General features: G+C 45.3%; 1 protein-coding gene across 4 annotated transcripts in view; it reads left to right on the top strand.

Moving 5' to 3' along the window:
* TTC28 (tetratricopeptide repeat domain 28) overlaps positions 1-19,929 on the top strand; it is a 594,638-nt gene that overhangs the window by 483,802 nt on the left and 90,907 nt on the right. For all 4 annotated transcript variants that reach the window (XM_067700377.1, XM_067700378.1, XM_067700380.1 and 1 more), the window contains 6 exons: positions 3,175-4,516; positions 5,784-6,307; positions 9,903-10,012; positions 11,752-11,881; positions 14,011-14,229; positions 16,422-16,587. In XM_067700377.1, coding sequence (XP_067556478.1) covers positions 3,175-4,516; positions 5,784-6,307; positions 9,903-10,012; positions 11,752-11,881; positions 14,011-14,229; positions 16,422-16,587 — 2,491 coding nt within the window. The remainder of the gene's footprint in view (positions 1-3,174; positions 4,517-5,783; positions 6,308-9,902; positions 10,013-11,751; positions 11,882-14,010; positions 14,230-16,421; positions 16,588-19,929) is intronic.

Genomic DNA, 19,929 nt, shown 5'->3' on the forward strand with positions numbered 1-19,929 from the left:
TGGCACAGTGGTTGAGAGTCCGCCTGCCGATGCAGGGGACACGAGTTCGTGCCCCGGTCCGGGAAGATGCCACATGCCGTGGAGCAGCTGGGCCCGTGAGCCACGGCCGCTGAGCCTGCGTGTCCGGAGCCTGTGCTCCGCAACAGGAGAGACCACAACAGTGAGAGGCCCGCGTACAGCAAAAAAAAAAAAAAAAAAAAAATCATTGCAGTGAAATCCGAAAGCTGTGGGAAAAAAAATCAATGTAAAGGCATTGCTAGGGGGGAAAGTGCTCAGAGGGATGTGTGGGCACTCATGCTGCCCTCCCCAGCTCTGGCTCTGTTCATGACTCTGCACTCATGGCGGGTCAGGTATTTTGCCCCTTATTTCTCCTTATGCAGAAGCTGAGGAGAGAGGGAATAAATGATTCATTTCCTCTAAGGATACTTGGAACTTTGAAACCTACAAGTTTTTTCTTTAGATAAAAGCCATTTAGAGATACAGGCTGCATTCAGGTCTTCAGAACTGAAATGTTTCTGTCACTAAGAGGGCTTCCTTCAGGTGATGCTAAGGTAGTGCCTTTTGGCAGCTTAGAGTTTCTAACCTTGAGACAGGCTCTGAAAACCTGACCTTTCCAGCTAGGACGCCAGTGACATCTCCAGTCCTCAGGAATGTTGCTCTAATTAGAGCAGAGTTTCAAAAATTTGAGTAATATTTAACCAGGTGTTTCATCATAGAAAAACCATTTAAAACACAGATAAGCAAAATTTCACCACTCAAAGATCACTACTGTTACCTTTGTAAAAAATGTATGCTGTATGTATAAGTATAAACATGTATGTAAATACATACATCCTATTAATGTTTTTATTAAGTGTACTGTTTGTGCCCATATAACCCCTTAATATATTATCATTTTTCCCATGTCAGTATATAAACTTCTAGTTCATCTTTTTTTTTTACTTCACCATTTTTAATGGCGCCATGTTATTCCGTAATATAGAGTACCATGATTTGCTTATTTTAAACTATGAAATATTTTACTCATAAAAGAAAATACACAGAAGAATTACCATAGTTTGTTTAATCTCTACCACCTCGAGAATTCCCTCCCCTAGAAGCATATAGTAATTTCAGTAACTAATATTTGAATTTCACCTTATAGTTTACAATGCACTTGCACATACATTATTTCATTTGATCCTCATTACTATCCTCTAAGGTTGGTATCAAGATTATTATTTTCCTCAATTTATAGATGAACTAAAAAAAGCTCAAAGAGGCTAAATGATTTATCCAGTGCCCTAAATCCAGTTAATGTCATACAGATGGCTGGACCCAGAGCTCAGCACGACTCCTGGGGCAGGGCAGACCTCCACTGCAGGCAGGGGAGGAAGTCAGGACCGGAGGAGTGGCCCTGGCATGCTCCTCTCTCTCCCACGCCCCCGCTCACTTCAGCTTTTATTATGTGTATTGACATTATTTGTTTCATGACCGTCTCCCTTATGACCCTGTGTGCTTTCTGAGGGCAGACACGTGTCTTCATTTCTCTCCCTGTGTGCTGCCCTCCACAAGGCTTAGTACACAATAAATATTCAGTTAATATTTGTTGGGTCAGTGTGTAAGTAAATGAAGGAAGGAAGGAAGGAAGGAAAGGTGTAGAGATAAGCAAATTGCAGAGGCTGGATTTCGATAGCTTGCTTTCTCAGTGCCTCTATTTTCAGTTCAGACATGTTAGCAACCCATCTTGGTGTTTTTGAGTTCTTATACTTCTGCAGGTTTTGGTCACCAGTGCAAAGTTCACACGTTGATGCACAGAAAAGCATGTTCAAAACCAAGGGCGAAGAGAAACCTGTTTGCATACTAGATCCCTCCGCCTTTTCTGTGCCTCCCCATCCCAGCCCCAACTGAAATGAACCAGGCTGTCCTTAAAGGCGCTTCCCAAGTTGCTTTTATTATATCCCTCGTTTGGAACTACTTTATATTTATGATATTTATGATATATCTCATTTTGAACTGCTTGTAAAAACAACAGCTTAGCTTAGCAGCTATAGCATAGTTTATGAGGGCTGTTTGAAGTGCTGTTATTATTGACTGTAAAAGCTAGATAGCAGAATTACAAGAAATTCTGGAACAAAAACCATTCAAATCCTATCACCTAACAAGGCAACTGTTTTTATTTTTGCATAATACCCTCGAGGTCTTGTCCATGTGCACAGATTCATTTTCCTAGTCATTGTGAGGGAGCGGGCAGCATTGTTTTCTGCTTTTTCCACTTAACATTATTGCAAGAACTCTTTTTTCCCCATTTTTCTGCATAGACTTCGTAATTATCTTTTTAATGACTGCATAATCCCCTGATGAGTTGATATACCAAAATGTACTTATAAAATCCCCAAGTTGTTTGCCATTGAAGATGTTTCTGATTTTCCACTAATCTATAATGGTGCAGTGAAGATTGTTATGCATACAGCTTTTGCATTTGTTGTATGCTTGCCTTAGAAGACATTCCCCTGAGCAGGATTGCAGGGTCTGAGCAGCACCGTGTGTGGTTCTTGCCATGCTGCTCCTCCAAAGGCTGTTCCCGTTTGTGTCCAGCAGTTGATGTGTTTACCAGCTTCAGGGCCACCTCGTCAGTATAGGGTATTGTTGAAATTTTTTGTTTGCTAATTTAGTAGAAGTAAAATGGTACTTCAGGGTTGCTTTATTTTGCATTTCTTTGATTATTAAAAGAAATTAACATTTTCCCCTGTGGTTACTCTGTATTTCCTTGGATGTGAGTTGTCTGCTCACTTTTACTATTTTTGCCTATTTCAGTAAATTGGGGTCTTGATTTTTTTTTTAATGAAACAAATGAAATCTTTATACACGATAGCTATTGAATTTTTTTGTATAATTCATATATTTTCCAGTATTGTGTTTGCCTTTTAATTTTAGATATATATTTATAGTATAAAACTTATTATTTTTGTAACCAAATCTGTCAGTTTTTTTTTTTTATTCCTGTTGCTTTGAAGCTTAGAAAGCTATCCCCCCTCTGGAGAGCTGATAAATATTTAATTCTACCTTCTGTTATTTTAAATTCTTTAATTCATCTGGATTGTATTTGAGTATAAATCGAGTTGCAAATTACATTTTTCTATATTGCTAATCAGTCATTTCAACCCTTTTCTATTGTTTTATTCTCTTTCTCAGGAATCATACACCAGATGAAAGGTGATTATGATACTGCACTGAAACTCCACAAGACCCACCTGTGCATCGCCCAGGAGCTGAGTGATTACGCCGCCCAGGGCCGTGCCTACGGGAATATGGGCAATGCCTACAATGCTCTGGGCATGTACGACCAGGCTGTCAAGTACCACCGGCAGGAGCTGCAGATCTCCATGGAAGTGAATGACCGTGCCTCACAGGCATCCACACACGGGAACCTTGCCGTGGCCTACCAGGCCCTGGGTGCCCACGACCGGGCCCTGCAGCACTATCAGAACCACCTGAACATCGCTCGGGAGCTGCGTGACATCCAGAGCGAGGCCCGGGCCCTCAGCAACCTGGGCAACTTCCACTGCTCTCGAGGGGAGTACGTCCAGGCCGCCCCCTATTACGAACAGTACCTCCGGCTTGCTCCCGAGCTTCAAGACATGGAAGGAGAAGGGAAGGTCTGCCACAATCTTGGCTACGCCCATTACTGCCTTGGAAATTACCAGGAGGCGGTGAAGTACTATGAGCAGGATCTGGCCCTGGCCAAAGACCTTCATGACAAATTGAGCCAAGCAAAAGCCTACTGCAACTTGGGCTTAGCATTCAAGGCTCTGCTGAATTTTAACAAAGCCGAAGAGTGTCAGAAGTACTTACTGTCCCTAGCCCAGTCCCTGAATAACTCCCAGGCTAAATTTCGAGCCCTGGGGAACCTGGGCGATATATTCATCTGTAAAAAAGATATCAGTGGTGCAATAAAATTCTATGAGCAGCAGCTGGGCTTGGCTCACCATGTAAAGGACAGAAGACTGGAGGCCAGTGCATATGCAGCCCTGGGCACCGCATACCGAATGATCCAGAAACACGACAAGGCCTTGGGTTATCACACACAGGAACTGGAGGTATATCAGGAGCTGAGCGACTTGCCGGGAGAGTGCAGAGCTCATGGGCACCTGGCAGCCGTCTACATGGCCCTTGGGAAATACACGATGGCATTCAAGTGTTATGAAGAGCAGCTGGATCTAGGGCAGAAGCTGAAAGATCCGAGTCTAGAAGCTCAGGTCTATGGCAACATGGGCATCACAAAGATGAACATGAATGTGATGGAAGAAGCCATCGGCTACTTCGAGCAGCAGCTGGCCATGCTGCAGCAGCTGAGTGGAAATGAGTCTGTGCTCGACAGGGGCCGGGCCTATGGCAACCTGGGGGATTGCTACGAGGCCCTGGGTGACTATGAGGAAGCTATAAAGTACTATGAACAATATTTATCTGTTGCCCAGAGTCTAAATCGCATGCAAGACCAAGCCAAGGCTTACCGGGGCCTGGGAAATGGACACAGGTAAAAATGAGAGGACAAATGTGGTTGATAAACCTGCACAAAGAGCAGTTGTGAAAGTAATGGCCACTTAATGTCTGCATGGCAGCTTATTGACTACAAATCATTTCCATGCATACCTCATTTCGTTCCTCCAATAATTCTGTGAAATTAGCAGGGTATATTTTTACCCTTATGTTATATAGGAAGAAACTAAGGCCCAGAGTTTATGTCCAAGATTACACAGCTTAAAAGGGACAGCTGAGGTTAAACCCAGGGCTCTCTGACTCCAAATGCACTACCTTTTTGACTACATCATAATGAGCAGAATGAAAGAGATAATAGGAATGGGAAAGATGAATGAATTGATCTAACTTATATTTTCTGAATGCCCCTCACATTATATGGATGTGTTCATTAATATAACACCTATACCCACCAATTACCTGGACCCCATTTTGTTGCTTTTAGGGAAAGCCACCTCATAATAGTGGGAGTGAATAAACATATACTGTCATGCTAGCCACCTTGCATAGATATCTTGCTTAATATTTATAGCAATCCCGTATTAGTCTACATTTATTATCATCTGCTATGGGATGTGGGATTTATTAGCATCCAGAAACTGAAGCTCAGGAAAAGGAATTCATGTGTCCTACACACCTGGTTTGGTCTGCCGCCAGAATCCATGCTCTTCTCACTCTTATCGTGTCATCTCTTAGCAGCACAAAAAGATACACTGTTGGCCAAGGTGGTGCTTTCCTTCTGAACGTGGGCAACCCAAGAAGGTGTCTGTGTCTGCAGAATATACGGCCTCTCCAGATAGGCAGGGGATTAGGGCTCCTGGAGTGGAGGAAGGGCAAGGGTCAGACTAAATCATCACCCACAGAGTGCTCTGAGAAGCTAAGGGTGAAAGATTTATAGCCATTGTAAAGTGATTTCAAAAACATAGTCTAAGCAGTAGTGGAAATTGGGAGGCCCAAAGAACCAAACAGTTCACTTGCTATCATTGTGCCTATTAATATATTTTATGTTTCCTCTGGGGTATATATCCCATTGAATCTCAAGCTCTTGGGAAGGTCACTAAGGGATGACTTTTGAATTGCTTTCCAGATTATGAAATTCCCCTGCATCTCACTCTAAGGGCACATGATAGATTTTAGCTAGAAGAGAAGTTAAGAGCTTCTATAGTAAGTGACAGTGACAAATGCTTTTCATTTTCTCAGGGGCTTTAGCATGTCTGCACCTGCACAAAATAATATCATTGCTTTTCTGTCTACATCCCCCACAGGGCAATGGGGAGCTTGCAGCAAGCCCTTGTGTGCTTTGAAAAGAGGCTCGTGGTTGCCCATGAGCTCGGGGAGGCCTTTAATAAAGCCCAGGCCTATGGAGAGCTGGGAAGTCTGCACAGCCAATTAGGGAATTACGAACAAGCCATTTCCTGCCTTGAGCGCCAGCTGAACATTGCTAGAGAGATGAAAGACCGAGCTCTGGAAAGTGATGCTGCCTGTGGCCTGGGGGGCGTTTACCAGCAGATGGGGGAATACGATACAGCCCTGCAGTACCACCAGCTGGATCTGCAGATAGCAGAGGAAACCAACAACCCCACGTGCCAGGGACGGGCCTATGGGAACCTGGGCCTGACCTACGAGTCCCTGGGCACCTTTGAGAGGGCCGTGGTCTATCAAGAACAGCACTTGAGCATCGCTGCCCAGATGAACGACTTGGTGGCCAAGACGGTGTCTTATAGTAGCCTTGGAAGGACCCATCATGCTTTGCAGAACTATTCCCAGGCAGTCATGTACTTGCAGGAAGGTAAGTGAAAAGGTCTGTCACGGCTTCTCGGTCTACCCTGAGACTGAGCTCACAGTCTGCTCAGAAGGAGGTGTGCACGGTGTGAGTGGCCACCTCTGCATGGAGTGAGGATCTCAGAGACCACATCATCAGTTCAACTCCAAAACCGTGGTGTCCCCCACTGGGTGTTCCTTAGTAGTACAAAGGCTTTCCACTGTCCAGGATGCATTACCCAGCTTGTCTCGCTCTGCTTGCCAGCTGTCCAAGGAGCTGACACCCTCCTTGCTTTTCAGAGCCCTCTACTGAGTAAAAAACGCATTCTACACAAGGTCAAGTTAGATCTAATAGTGTACAAGTTAAGGGCCTGAATCAGAGGAAAAATGCGCAGCTGTTCCGGGCCCATTGTCCCTTTAGAAAATAAGCTGTATCAAAGCTGTGTAGAAGTCCATTTCAATGTGGCAGCCGGGGTCTAATCCAGAAGCACCTGTCTGAGGGTCTCTCAAGCCATCAGCCAGGTTTCCTGGTGCTGGTTACCCACCGTGCTGGGCTGGTGCCACGGTAGGCTTATTTCAGGCAGGCCCAGAAAGTGACTGCTTCCCTCCCTCCCCGCTTTTTCACCCCCTCCCCCCACCCCCTCTCCTCTCCGGCAGGCTCCATGCAGTTACCTGCGCACAGTCAGGCCTTGGATGCTTCCTTCCTCACCAAGCAGGAGCCCCACAGCAGTGTGTTTGCCCTCCACCCCTTTGGAACCCTCCTCTGGAAAGCACTTCCTCTCACACGGGCACATGGCATCCTGTCATCCTGGGAGGGAAAAACAGCAGATACGGTGTTCTTGGCTCACTAGTAAAAGGAAATGGTTGCTGATTTCAAGCAAAAACTGTCATTTATAGTTTCCAAAATTTTTTGGCATACATAGTTTATCTAATTGGATTTCATTCTCATAGTAACCATGAGAGTTGTATCTTTTTATTCCCATTGGCAGCTAAGTGACCTGAGGCTCAGAGACTATAGTGGCTTGATCCTGACCATGCGGTCAGTCAGTGGTGGCATGGGGCTCAGCCCAGGTTTCCTGACCTCAGGAACCACACAAGACCTTGTATGCAGTTCTTTCAACCTCCCAAGAACAGAGCAGGGCTGGGGCAGTCATGTCCACGATTACTTCTGATCCCCAGCTGGAAGCTGGGAGAGAGGGAAGCAGCACATGAAGTGGAGAATGGGCCAGGGGCTGATGGTCGCTGTGGTCCTCTGCACAGACCAGGCTTGCTCTGGCCTGCAGGCTGAGAGATTACTGAGAGGCTAGAAGCCACTTCCCAGACATGATTTGGCTCCCACTCAGTGGGAGCTCTGCCTCAGTGCATTAAATATGAGAGGTGGCTTTTGGTTTCCTGAAACTAGACTGGTAAAATTCTAACAGACTGGGGGCGATTTTCAATTGAATATGTGAAAACTATTAAATTCAGACCCAGTGTATGACAACCTTTCAACTGTGTTCTTTGGTACTTCCTGAAATGTTATTTTCATGAAGCAGCTGCTTTGCCTGAGATATTGTAACATAATTCTATACTTATGGAAAACTCTATTTTTATTGTTGTAATTTTAAGTCTTGCAGAGATCTAAATTCTTATCGCGCCATCTCCACAGTGTCTTTTTCGTGGATGTGCTCTACCAGAGAGTCTGGTGTACCTCGTGGACCTGACCAGATGCCTCTTCGCATAAGTTGTTTCAGGTGCAGGACACCTGGGAGGCCCTTTCTGAGTGCTCTGAGTTGGGTCTGCAGCCTCTTGAAGTGAGGGGACAGTTCAGTTGGAAACCACTTCGGTACTCTGTCTCCCTCCTGGCTTTCAGACAGGCCTGTGTACTAGCATCCCCCTGCCCACATGCAGTAGAATCTCACAGGCAGGCCTGGTCAGAGCCTTTGGAACAAGCTCTCTACGTGATTTGTATGGTTACCTGTGATAAAAACCACTGGCCTCATCCAGCTTCTTTTCTTTTTGCAACTGAAGAAAGGGAGGCTGGAGCAATTTAGTGACTTACCTGGAGTCATGTAACTAGTTTCTGGCAAACTAGGCTCCAGGAGGGCTGGATAGGTGGGTCAGATTCCTAAGAGGCAGAAGCAGGTAGAAACTGGGGAAGGACAGATACCATGTCTGTCCAGTGGGCTTTTAGCTCTTCATTGTTGAACTTTTGATTATGGGCCAGTGAGTGTCCTACACGCTGGGGATCTAGCAGGGAGCAAAGTCAAGTCCCGCCTTGCACAGAACATAACCTTCTGGAGGAGCTGCCTCAATGACTTTGACTTCCAACTCAGAGGCCCAGGCCTAGCAGGGAGAGCTATATTGCTGAATGAATATGGTTAGCTTGTTGAAGGTTAAAACAACTGGTCTCCTCCTGGTTTTCACCCAAGAACCATTTCTTTTATTTCTGTTCCTACTCTATGAAGTATTTTAAAATGTGAATAATTTGTAAATACATATTGTTTTTGTTACCCTGTGACATGATTTAGATTTAAACTGCTGTTTCTAAGTTTTCTGAGTTATGTGCATTTTGAGATGCATGATATTTTATGAGTTTGAACCCGAGTATCACTTTTATTAGCCTCTCAACTGACTCAGTTCCTTTTCGAAAGTCTGAAATTGTGTGGGCCCAGCATGCTCAGAGACAGGCTCCCATGCACCCTGAATTAGATTAGAAAGAAGAAGTCCTTCCTTGGTGTGTGCAGTTGTAGTGTGGGAGCTTTCCTGCTGTCTCTGCACAAGCTAACTCCTATGTACAGAGAGCAGGATAATGAGGGCAAAGTGATGCCGAGAACTGCTTAGTGACCAATACAATAAATGGTTGCCTTCAGATTTGACTCCCACAAAGCTCTGGAGGTTGCTGATGTCCTGAAATCCAGAAGCTTCCTGTGAGTAAGTGACCCAAACTGCAGGTGCCTATCTGAAGGCCATTAGAATGAGAACAATCTCATTTAAAGTTTTCAACTCATAATAGCTCTTGCTCTGCAACCCCGCTGAGGCACATCAAAGGCTCAGCCTTAAAGGAAAGGCAGATTGGATGCGAAATGCCTCAGCGGCCTCAGTAACAGAAGGCAGGGTCAGGCGGTGTGAGCATTCTGCTTCCAGGAGGACATCTGATGTGTCTCTCGTCAACACTGATTGGATGCTGTGCACGTGTGATAGGAAAGAGTAGTAGCTGGGCTTCTGTACTTGACTATGGAACTTTCAAGAAAGACTTTTGCCAGCCAGAGAATTGGGTTAGGTAAACTTATAGGCCAGGAGTTTTCATTTGCAAAGCTAGGGATTTCACAGCTGGGAGGGCTGCCAGTTAGGTTCCATTTGTTTCAGTGTTTCTGCCTGCCCTGCAAACCTGTCTTCTGCTGATAGCCATCACCTGAGCTCTTGCTGGGGCAACTTGGAGTGACCTGGAAAGGTCACTACCAACACAGAATTTGAAAAAAATGCTTACTCTGCCCTGGCTGATTCTGCTTTTGTCCTGCATTTTAACTAGCTGCGTTGCTAACACTCTTCATATACACCTGAGCCAGAGTTATGCTCCAGAACTCCTTGGCAGGATGGAATTATCTTTTATGTGTCCTCAAAATTTCTCTATCTGAATTCAGGTTTAAGGTTAGCAGAGCAGCTGGGCCGAAGAGAAGATGAAGCCAAAATTCGCCATGGTCTTGGCCTCTCCCTTTGGGCAAGTGGGAACCTGGAGGAAGCCCAACATCAGGTGAGCAGGAGAACCCTGTCCCGAGTGGATTTTGTTTCTAGAAGCATGGAAGACCTTGGGATTACTATCCTAGTAGTGATGACGTTTGCTAGAGGGTGTTGACCTGTGCTCTTGGGTTTGACATACAAGATTTCCAGCCTGTATCAGCCCAGAAGTGTTGAACCATAGTAAAGACTCTTACTCACTTGTATGATAGATTTCTCAATAATTTCTTTGGAATTCTTGTATTATGTGCTATTGTTCCTCATTAAACCCTAATATGAAATTATATACATTTTATGACAGAAGTAAATAATCCAAGAATTCATAATTATTGGATTTACTGTCTTTGTGGGTTTCTAGTTATATCACTAGATGCTTCTCTCCCCTCTTCCTCTCCCTCCCTTCCCTCTCTCTCTCTCTCTCTCTCTCTCTCTCTCTCTCTCACACACACACACACACACACACACAAAGTTCATGTTTCTGCGTGCACACAAATAGTTGAAGAGAAACCTGCTCTGTGCCGGCTCTGCAAATTAGAAAGATCCCTGGAATTATGGGTTCCTCTGTCAGGTTGGAGGAATTGTGAGATGGCATCTAAAATCACACTCTCAGCTGCTTAGGCAGCGCTTGCTGTGGAGGGTGCTGTGCTAGCAAAGGGGGCCAGGGATTGGTGAGCCCAGGCTCCCGTCGTAGGTGCTCACAGGGAGTGAGGACATGATATGCTTGAACTTGTGCCACAGCATCCTGGGATGTTACGACGTTTTACAATTTAAAGAATTAATTCTCTAGTTTTCTGGTTTCAAAAATTAAAGTTTGTACTGATATAGTGCTTTATAGTTTTCAAAGTACTTTCACTGACTGGATTTATTCCTTAATAACCCTGTGAGGTAGAGTGATAACCATCCCTTTACAGAGAAAAAACTGAGGTTCCGAATCTTACCAAAAGTCACCCAGCAAATTAGTGGCAGGGTTGGGAATACATTCCTCTCTCCTAGTCTAAGTCCCTTAGCCTTAGAATTCTATTCTTTAAATTTGCATGAATTAAAAATTTGATACTGTTTCCACATATAAATATCAGAGAAAGGCCTTGTCCCATTGACCTTGTGGTCCCCTTAGAGCAGCAGGACAGTGTCTCCTTAGGAGTGTCGTGTGTCTGGTCCCAGGGTGTGCCTGTGAGTGGATGTGGCTCCCTGGAGCACTGCTGTGCAGAGCAGCATCTGGTTCAGCTGAACTGCCTGCAAGAAGCCTTCCTCCTGAGAGCGCGGCTGCCGTCAGGGTTTCCCCCCAGCCTCAGGCGTCTCCTGCCTGGCTCCCCCTCACCTGCTCCAGTTCCAGCCCTTCTGTACTGTGAGGCGTTGGGGTGGTGAATTACTTGATGACAAGAGGAGAGGCTTTTCGTTTGTTTTAATCAAAATCAGCACTTGATCGCGTTCATAGCTGATTTTTTTCCACAAGTTTCAGACTATGAGTCTATAACCCCTGTCTTTTAGATCCCCTTGTCTGTCAAAAATTGATTACACAAACTATAATTTACTGAGTAGGATCTAATTGGTGCCTTTTCAGGTCCACAAAGACCTACCTGGAAAAAAAGATTCATCCTTTCAAATCTCTTTTTTTTTTTTTTTTTTCTTTTTTCAAATCTCTTAAAACAATTTTTCTGTTGTGTACCAAGATGTGAGCAAAAATTGTCCCTAGTCGGTGAACAGCTAGACAGTGGTTTCTGGAAAACAGATAACGTTCTTTTCCCCTCCTTGCAGCTCTATAGAGCATCAGCCTTGTTTGAAACGATCCGACACGAAGTGCAGCTGAGCACGGACTACAAGCTCTCCCTCTTTGACCTGCAGACATCCTCCTACCAGGCCTTGCAGCGAGTGCTCGTCAGCCTCGGTGAGAGCAGCGGGGGTTCCCACCTTGTGTGCATGCACCCCTGTGTCTGAGTCGTTTCGTGAGTGCTGTGATGAAATATGATTTGTTGTCACAGCAGACTGAAGCCACAACCACAGCGCAGCCATTGAACATTCGTTCGTTCAAGCAATGAATATTTGTGTGTGCCTAGTGCCAGTCAAGAAGTCCCAGTTCCTGACCTCTAGAAGCTCTTAGCCTATCAGGAGACAGAAGTCGGGAGCCCAGGAGGGTGTGATTGGCACTAGAGTAAAAGGGACTCGGGTGCTGTGGGAACGAAGTGGCTTGGCACACAGACCCAGGAGCCAGAGAAGGTGTCCTGGAGACAGGGATGCTTGAAGCAGGTGCTCCCACCAGGTTCCCTCTGCCCATTAGTACCTGGGGGCAGGTACCTGAGAAGACACTGGTCTCTTCCTGTTTTACTGCCACACATCTTTTAATGTTGCTGTCTAATAAATGTTTGTACTGTCTGCCCCCAAGGCTGTGACATAGTCAGTGACAACGCTCCCAGGCCTGTGGGCTGCATTGCACTGGGACAGTATCCACCTTCCCTTACCCGGGCCTTAACTGTTTCAGCCACCCTATTCCAGCAACCCCGTCCTCTCCCTCTCCTCAGGGCTGTCCATCTCTGCAGACCATTTTCCCCAACCCAGAACTTGGGTTAAGGAGGTATTCATTGGAATTAACAGTGTCTTTGAAGTTGGATGTTGAGGCCTTATCAATAACCTGTCCTTTGCTTTATGGGTATGAATACTCAAATTTCCCCTTGAAAAATGTATCTATTAACTGTGCTCATTGCCTGCGATTACAGTTTATTATCTACTATAATCACAGTGTTAAGTCTGTCTAGCACTTTGGGGCCAATTTTCCAATGTGTACAGAAATCGTCCCTGCTGTTCCAGTTAATAACTTAATAGGGTAAAAGAAGACATTTGCATACACACATACAAATCCCCGCTTTCTACTGATACTCAGACTGTAGGAAGCAGGGCATCCTTGAAGGGCTTTGGGGCTGCAGCATCTGGTCTCCTGCCTCTGCCTGCCCTCTCTTTGGACCCTAGTTCTAGCAACTCTTCCATTTGTATATTTATGATGTAAGCAGATCCTTTGCATTGTGTTCCTTCTAATAATCCTAACTTGAAAGGATGTTGCTTTATCTTTTGTGCTCTCATATTTGAGCATTAGCTTTTAAACTAGATTACAGACTAGTTTCTTAGATGAAATGGGATTAGAGGTTGGATCCAAAGACTGAGGAAAAGCTTGAAAGAGAGAAGCAGTTTCATAGGATTAGAGACCTCAGAGGTTTGAACCCTTTGCCCATGGGAATGAGAAGAGACGAGAAGCAAGTGTGTGGGAGCCCAGAATGGAATGAGGTATCAGCTCTAGTGATTATAATGTCACTTGTTATATATACTGTGCTTTGAATAATGCCTACCACCCACCTCCACATATAGGGCCTCGTTTAGTCTTTGAGATAGGCAAGACAGCTATTGGGATTCCTTGTTTTCAGTAAACAGGGGAAAGGCACACTGAGCAGATGGACCAGCATGTGTGAGGGCACAGAGGTATAATTTGGTGGAAAATGTGGAAACAGGGCTGGGCAATGTGATGCACAGAGGGGCTGCATCGAGGAGAGATAGAAAGGTGGTCAAGAGCCATGTCCTAGAGGGCTCATCTGCCAAGGCCAAATCAGAATCCAAGCTGAGCAAGGAAGTGAGAGGGTAACCAGAGCACAGAACATCAGGTCCAAAGAGCCAAGTGAATGGGGTCAGAAGCCAGGAGGCCGGGGAGTAACTCAGGATGTGGGGGGAGAGTGGGCAGGGCTGAGGATGGCTGCTCTGAACAGTCAGCTTTCCTGTGGTGTGGCTGCCAGACAGGGAAGCCTGGTGGCTTACGGTGGGGTGGAATCTGAAAATGTGGGGTTTGAGTAGAGTGGTCACTGCACCTGTCATCTGAGGCAGGGGGTTGAATTTGAAACAGTCTCATTGAGAGTCTGCCACACGTTGGCGTGGAGAGGCAGTGGGGTTTCTGCCTGCCCGGGGTCTCTGTACCTGATAACCCTCTCTGATAATCATACTCCCCGTGGACTCCCAGCCTATCCCTTTGTCTCCTAGGCCATCATGACGAAGCCCTGGCCGTGGCAGAAAGAGGACGGACAAGGGCGTTTGCAGATCTCCTGGTAGAACGGCAGACAGGACAGCAGGACTCCGACCCCTACTCCCCAGTCACTATTGATCAGATCTTAGAGATGGTTAATGGCCAGAGGGGACTAGTGCTTTACTATTCCCTGGCTGCGGGCTACCTGTACAGCTGGCTGCTTGCTCCTGGGGCAGGTAAGATCTCTTCTTGTGGGAACAGGGCAATTAAGACACTAGGTTGTGAAAGTCTAGTGAATAGAGGTGGGAGAGGTGCATTACCATAGATCAGATCAAGGAGCTAATGTCGGCTTTCAGCAAATCTTCCGCCACGGTGGTAGTCCGTGGTGGGGCATTCAATTAATAAGACAGCCCAGCTTTCTCATTCCCCCAAGAAATCACGGCTCCTCGCTGGTGAATGTGGAAGCATTTATCAAGGACGACTAAGAGCAGGAGGATTAATTTCACCAGCAGCCCTATTTTTAGGCAGCTGTTGTTCATTAGCTAATAAAGTAATAAGTCCGAATGAGTTCTTTCTAGATATGATTTAATAATTGTGACCCTTTGTCATGGTACAGTTAAAGAGACTAAAATGATAATGGCAACTCTGTCACAGTATATAAATGAAGTCTTATGCTTGAAATTTCTGAGTTTAGCAAAACCCATTTTTAACCAGTTCATTTGTAAATCTATTTCAGAAGTAAAAATCCCCTTTGATTAAATCAGGATTAAATGTTCAGGCTTTAACAGTTTCACTAAATACAGAACCACTAATTAGCTGTTAGGGCCATATTTTTTGCATAACAAAATGCTGATGGTTTTACCATGCTGGAGACACACCAGATCCAATTAGAGTTTATTGACTGGGGAAGTGGATCTTATAATTGGGAATCTTGAAGAATGGGCTTCTTGAATATCTGTAAGCCAATTTCAAAAAGTTCAACTGCCAAGGAGAACTGACAAGATTTTCTTGATTACGTTTCTGTCCCTTTGATTTAAAAAGAAAATGATGGCTGGATGACAGATCTGAGATGCTTCCTGGGTTCTGATTACATTCTGAGAATGCCTGTATGTTCTGTGCTTCAGCCTCACTTTTTTTTTTTTTTTTTTTCGCGGTACGTGGGCCTCTCACTGCTGTGGCCTCTCCCGTCGCGGAGCACAGGCTCCGGACGCACAGGCTCAGCGGCCATGGCTCACGGGCCCAGCCACTCCGCGGCATGTGGGATCTTCCCGGACCGGGGCACGAACCCGTGTCCCCTGCATCGGCAGGCGGACTCTCAACCACTGTGCCACCAGGGAAGCCCCAGCCTCACTTTTTATAATTTTACCCTTAATTCCATGTTTTTTATGGGCTTTCCGTAAAGAACATTCTTGCCTCTGACCTTTTTATGCTAAAGGTTTTAAGTTGTGGTGTTCATGATGACTTGGTGGGCGTCGTGCACTGTGGGATGAGTCCCCGTGTATCCCAGCCCCCGGAGGGCCCTGACGCTCAGGAGGACACAGCTGATGATGGAGGCATTGAGCTCTTTCTCTCGGTGGTGGTTATGTTTTGGGAACACGATTTGACAGGTGGTATATCCAAATCCCTGTAACAATGAGCCATGTATAATGAGGTTTCTATTGTTTCTCTTTCCATTTCTCTTTGCTCTTAATGAGACTCTGAAGCTTTCACCAGGGCTTTAATCCAATCAGAGAGGACGAGCGTTTTCCAGGGCTGACATACCTCCTCACCATTTGAGAATATGTCCTGTGTTTATTGCTAGAAAACCACTACGGATTGCCTCAGTTTCATACAGCTATCATTTTTTGCTCCTTTAATCCATTAATGACCATTGACCAGTTGGTCTTATTTAAAGATGGTTTAAAATTTTTTTATCTGGCCTTTACACTACATATTTATTTTGATTTGCTTTTGTGAAACGAAAGGTCTTTGAGTAACACAGTTTCCTTTTGGCTAGCTATATTTTTTGTCAGGAGTTCAGTTTCTGAGGAGAATGCACCATGGCATGCTCGTGCACTATTCCTGAAAGGAAACTCTCCCTGTTTGGTGCTTCTGAGAAGCATCTATTTTGAAATACGTGAACTGATGTGAACTAATCATCATTCCAGGAGCTTCTGAATATATGTCGTCAAAATCAAAAGCCCTGTCTTGAATTCCCTGTTTTCAAGCACCAAACCTTCTGGTGAAAGCTGTAAAAAGCGTAGTGACCAGGCTTCTGAAAGCCCTCTTGACACCTTGGATTTCAGGATTTCTTCACATGGTTTGGAGGACAGCATGCTTGTCAAAGAGGTCACATAGCATCGACCTTGCTGCCCACTGTCCTCCGCCTTCCCTTCCCCAACCCCAATCATGTATAACGTTGGCTGTGCCTGTGCCTGTCTTGTTTCAGGGATTCTGAAGTTTCACGAACACTACCTGGGAGACAACACGGTGGAAAACTCCAGTGACTTCCAGGCTGGCAGCAGCACAGCCCTTCCAACAGCCACCAGCTCGGCCCTAGAGCAGCACATCGCCAGCGTCCGGGAGGCCCTGGGTGTGGAATCTTACTACTCAAGGCAAGTAGTGCGGTGCTTCCAATCCCACCTTCAGATATAATCTCAGGGGTTTTCGTTTGTTTTCTCTTTTGTAAACGTCCTACTTGAGCTAATGGAAGAAATCTTCTAGAATTCACACATTGTGCTCAGTCTATTCACAGTTGCTGCAGCAGAAACAAATACATGTCTCTGGAGTGCAAACCCCTCAGCAGGATGTCTGTATTATTTTTGGTAATTTCCTTTCAGACAAGGAAGGGCCTTATCAGACATGCCCATTTTCTAAGATGGGTTTGTAGAATGTTTAAACATAAACACGACTTCGAATTTAACATATTAGCTAATTAAAACTGAGATGCTTTTTTGGTTATAAACAGATTCATGATGAGTTTGTTTCTACTATAGCTGAACGCCTGTTTGAGAATGTATTACCAGTGACAGGATCTGTGCGTTGAGGGGCTGAGGTGAAGGAAGTTGAACTCCCAATATCGAGGATGGGGAGGAAAATTGCTTTTTTGCAAATATTTTAAAAGTTATATACTCATGGAAATGTCTTATCGTGATTGGCTATTTTATATATAGAAAATAATTTACACAAGGACCCTGCTTCTGGGAAAATGGAAAGAAGAGAGTCCCTTAGAGCTGGGTCATAGCCAGATTTCCCAGGCATCTCAGTCCCCCATCCTGTGATTAACAAATGTTGAGAAGATCCGTGTCAGAAAATCTGCTGTGTGAACTGGTGTCAGGTCCCAAGGACATCTGCTTTTCTCTTGAATGATTTCTTTTGTAATCATGAAAATCCTAAGATATCGCTGTGATTTCTTTAGAGATGCTTAACTCAGACTCCCCGAGTGTGTGGTAGTCATTGCCAGCAGCTGGATTGATCTTTGGGTGTTTATGAAGTCTAAGATAAGCTCTTAGATGAAAAGTAACCATTCGATAATGGAATGTCAAGGCAGGAAGGGGCTCTGGTGGTCATCTAGGCCAGCTCCTTATTCGGCACCGAAATGGGACTTGCCGACAGTGAGTGTCAGAGCTGGGATCAAAACAATCTAGATCTCACCCAGACTCCCGGGCCGGTGCTTGTTCTGCTTTTAATTATCAAAATTAATATCATACTTGAGACAATAGCCAAAGCATGTAAGAATGTCATCTCTAGCTTCTGTTTTTATGAAGCATGAACAGGCGTCAGCCACATGCACACACTGTTGTCCTATTTCTCCCACGGCTGCCGTGCGTCCTGGAGCATCCCTATCCTTAACACTGGGTAATGGTGTGGTGTTCACAGGGGCTTCACAGTGTGGGAACCCCACGAACTTGGAAAGTAAGGCTACTCCCTGAGATTTAATTATAAATGACCATAAAATAGGTTAGGCCAGGGGTACACAGAACTGCTTCAGCAGACAGAAAGGCGCTTAGGCTAGGCTGACTAATCTGTAACCTGATCAAAGGTATTGCATATCCAAAGCGAGTGTTAGAGGGGAGGGGATGGCCAGCAGTAGAAACACAAAAAAAGGGAGCAAAAGCAGGGCAGACTGTAGCAGTGCCCATTTCTGACACTGTGAAAAGGGGGAGAGAATCTTGGCTAAGGGACTCCAAGTCCCATTGGAAGGCTGTTCTTGTGGTGGACTTTGCTGTCATTATGCTCTCATCCTTCCTGCCTTCCCTTCCTTCTACAAATATTTGAGTGTCTGCTATATGCTGTGTCTACTAGAGATGGGGGAAAGAGTGATGAATGAGGCAGGAATAGCTCCTGCTCTCAGGGAACTGAAAGAAAGTAGACACAGAGCATATACAGTCTTGTAATGAAAATCATTGTAAGTATTTAAATGAAAATTCAGGGCGTAGTGAAAATGTATAAGCAGGGGTGGGGAAACCTATACTGGAAGTTGGGGAGGCTTCCTTGAGGAGGGGGTTTTTGAGCTGAGCTCAGAAGGATGATGAGAAGTAAAGTAAATGACGGCCACCCCAGGCAGGATGTGCAAGGTCTGCAGGAGGAGACCTCTCAGGCTATCCCCGTCCCTTCCCTTGTTCAGGCCTCTGCTTTCTGGTTATCATTTGGTTTCTCATGACATATACTTGCAGATATAAAATGTACCTAACAAACTGGCATTCTGGTTTGTACCACTCTATGACCTTGGTTAATGAAAATGAGCTCCCAAGAGGCAAAGCCTCTTTGAGCACATTAACAACAGCAGGTTTTCAAGCTTGTAAGGCCACAGTCCAGAGCTTGAACTGAGATGAAATTGTGAAGGGACCCGGGTGTGCGATACCTGCCATCTGAAACCCTGCCCGTGTAGAGGTGCGCTTCTCTCTTACTTCAGCGTGGTGGCCACAGCCAGGGCATTGCAGTCCACACAAACCACTGAGAGGGCTCAGTCTGTGTGAAAATACAGATTTCTCTTGATCCCAATTTTCATGTACCTAGGTTAAAATTCATCATGAGAAGGAAGGGGGTTACCCTTTGACTCTTCCCAGCACCCCTCCTGTTGGACACCATGGTTTAACTCCAAACCATGGTGCCTCAGCAGTTCTTTTTTTTTTGTGTGTGTGGTATGCGGGCCTCTCACTGTCGCAGCCTCCCCCATTGCGGAGCACAGGCTCCGGACGCACAGGCTCAATGACCATGGCTCACGGGCCCAGCCGCTCCGCGGCATGTGGGATCTTCCCGGACCGGGGCACGAACCCGTGTCCCCTGCATCGGCAGGCGGACTCTCAACCACTGGGCCATCAGGGAAGCCCTCAGCAGTTCTTTTATATGATACTGGAGGTTGACTAAGTTTGCTTCCTGGTGCCTTCTGAATTAAAAAAATGACTTTTGGGTTATAGTTCAGCTCTTCTTCAATGGCAGGGAGAGAGGAAGCACTGTAACTTGCTTCTGTTTTATCTTTTCCCTTAATCTTTTCCTCTCTACCTTGTACAGAAAGCTCACAAGTTGGGATGAGTCCTCAGAGGTCTCTAGGATGTTGAGTGGCTTGACGCTCAGGATGAATTTGGAGGGCTGCCCTCAGTAGCTTCGATCCCCAGTTTGAAAGGCAGAAGTGAGGTCTTTTCTGTTGCTTTGGACTAGTCTTATTAGAAATTGGTTCATCTTTTGTGAACTTAAACTCAAGTTCTTGATTATGATATTAAAACTGAATACTTTAGTGGCATGGTTTGAATTCACTAAAGTGGAGTTTTTTGTGAGACTGGCTTCTGCCTCAGTTTCAAGAAAACATTTCAATGACAGCTAAATTATTTTTCATCTGTAAAATTAGTAAATATTTTTAAAGTGTGGATGCAGTGAACAGTCTCATACTCTAGGGATATAAATTGGTTTAGCCTTTCTAAAAATAATTTGCCAATAGTATGAGAAATCTTAAAAAT

Source organism: Pseudorca crassidens, chromosome 12 (assembly GCF_039906515.1).
Source record: "Pseudorca crassidens isolate mPseCra1 chromosome 12, mPseCra1.hap1, whole genome shotgun sequence".
In the NCBI taxonomy this organism is placed as follows: domain Eukaryota; kingdom Metazoa; phylum Chordata; class Mammalia; order Artiodactyla; family Delphinidae; genus Pseudorca; species Pseudorca crassidens.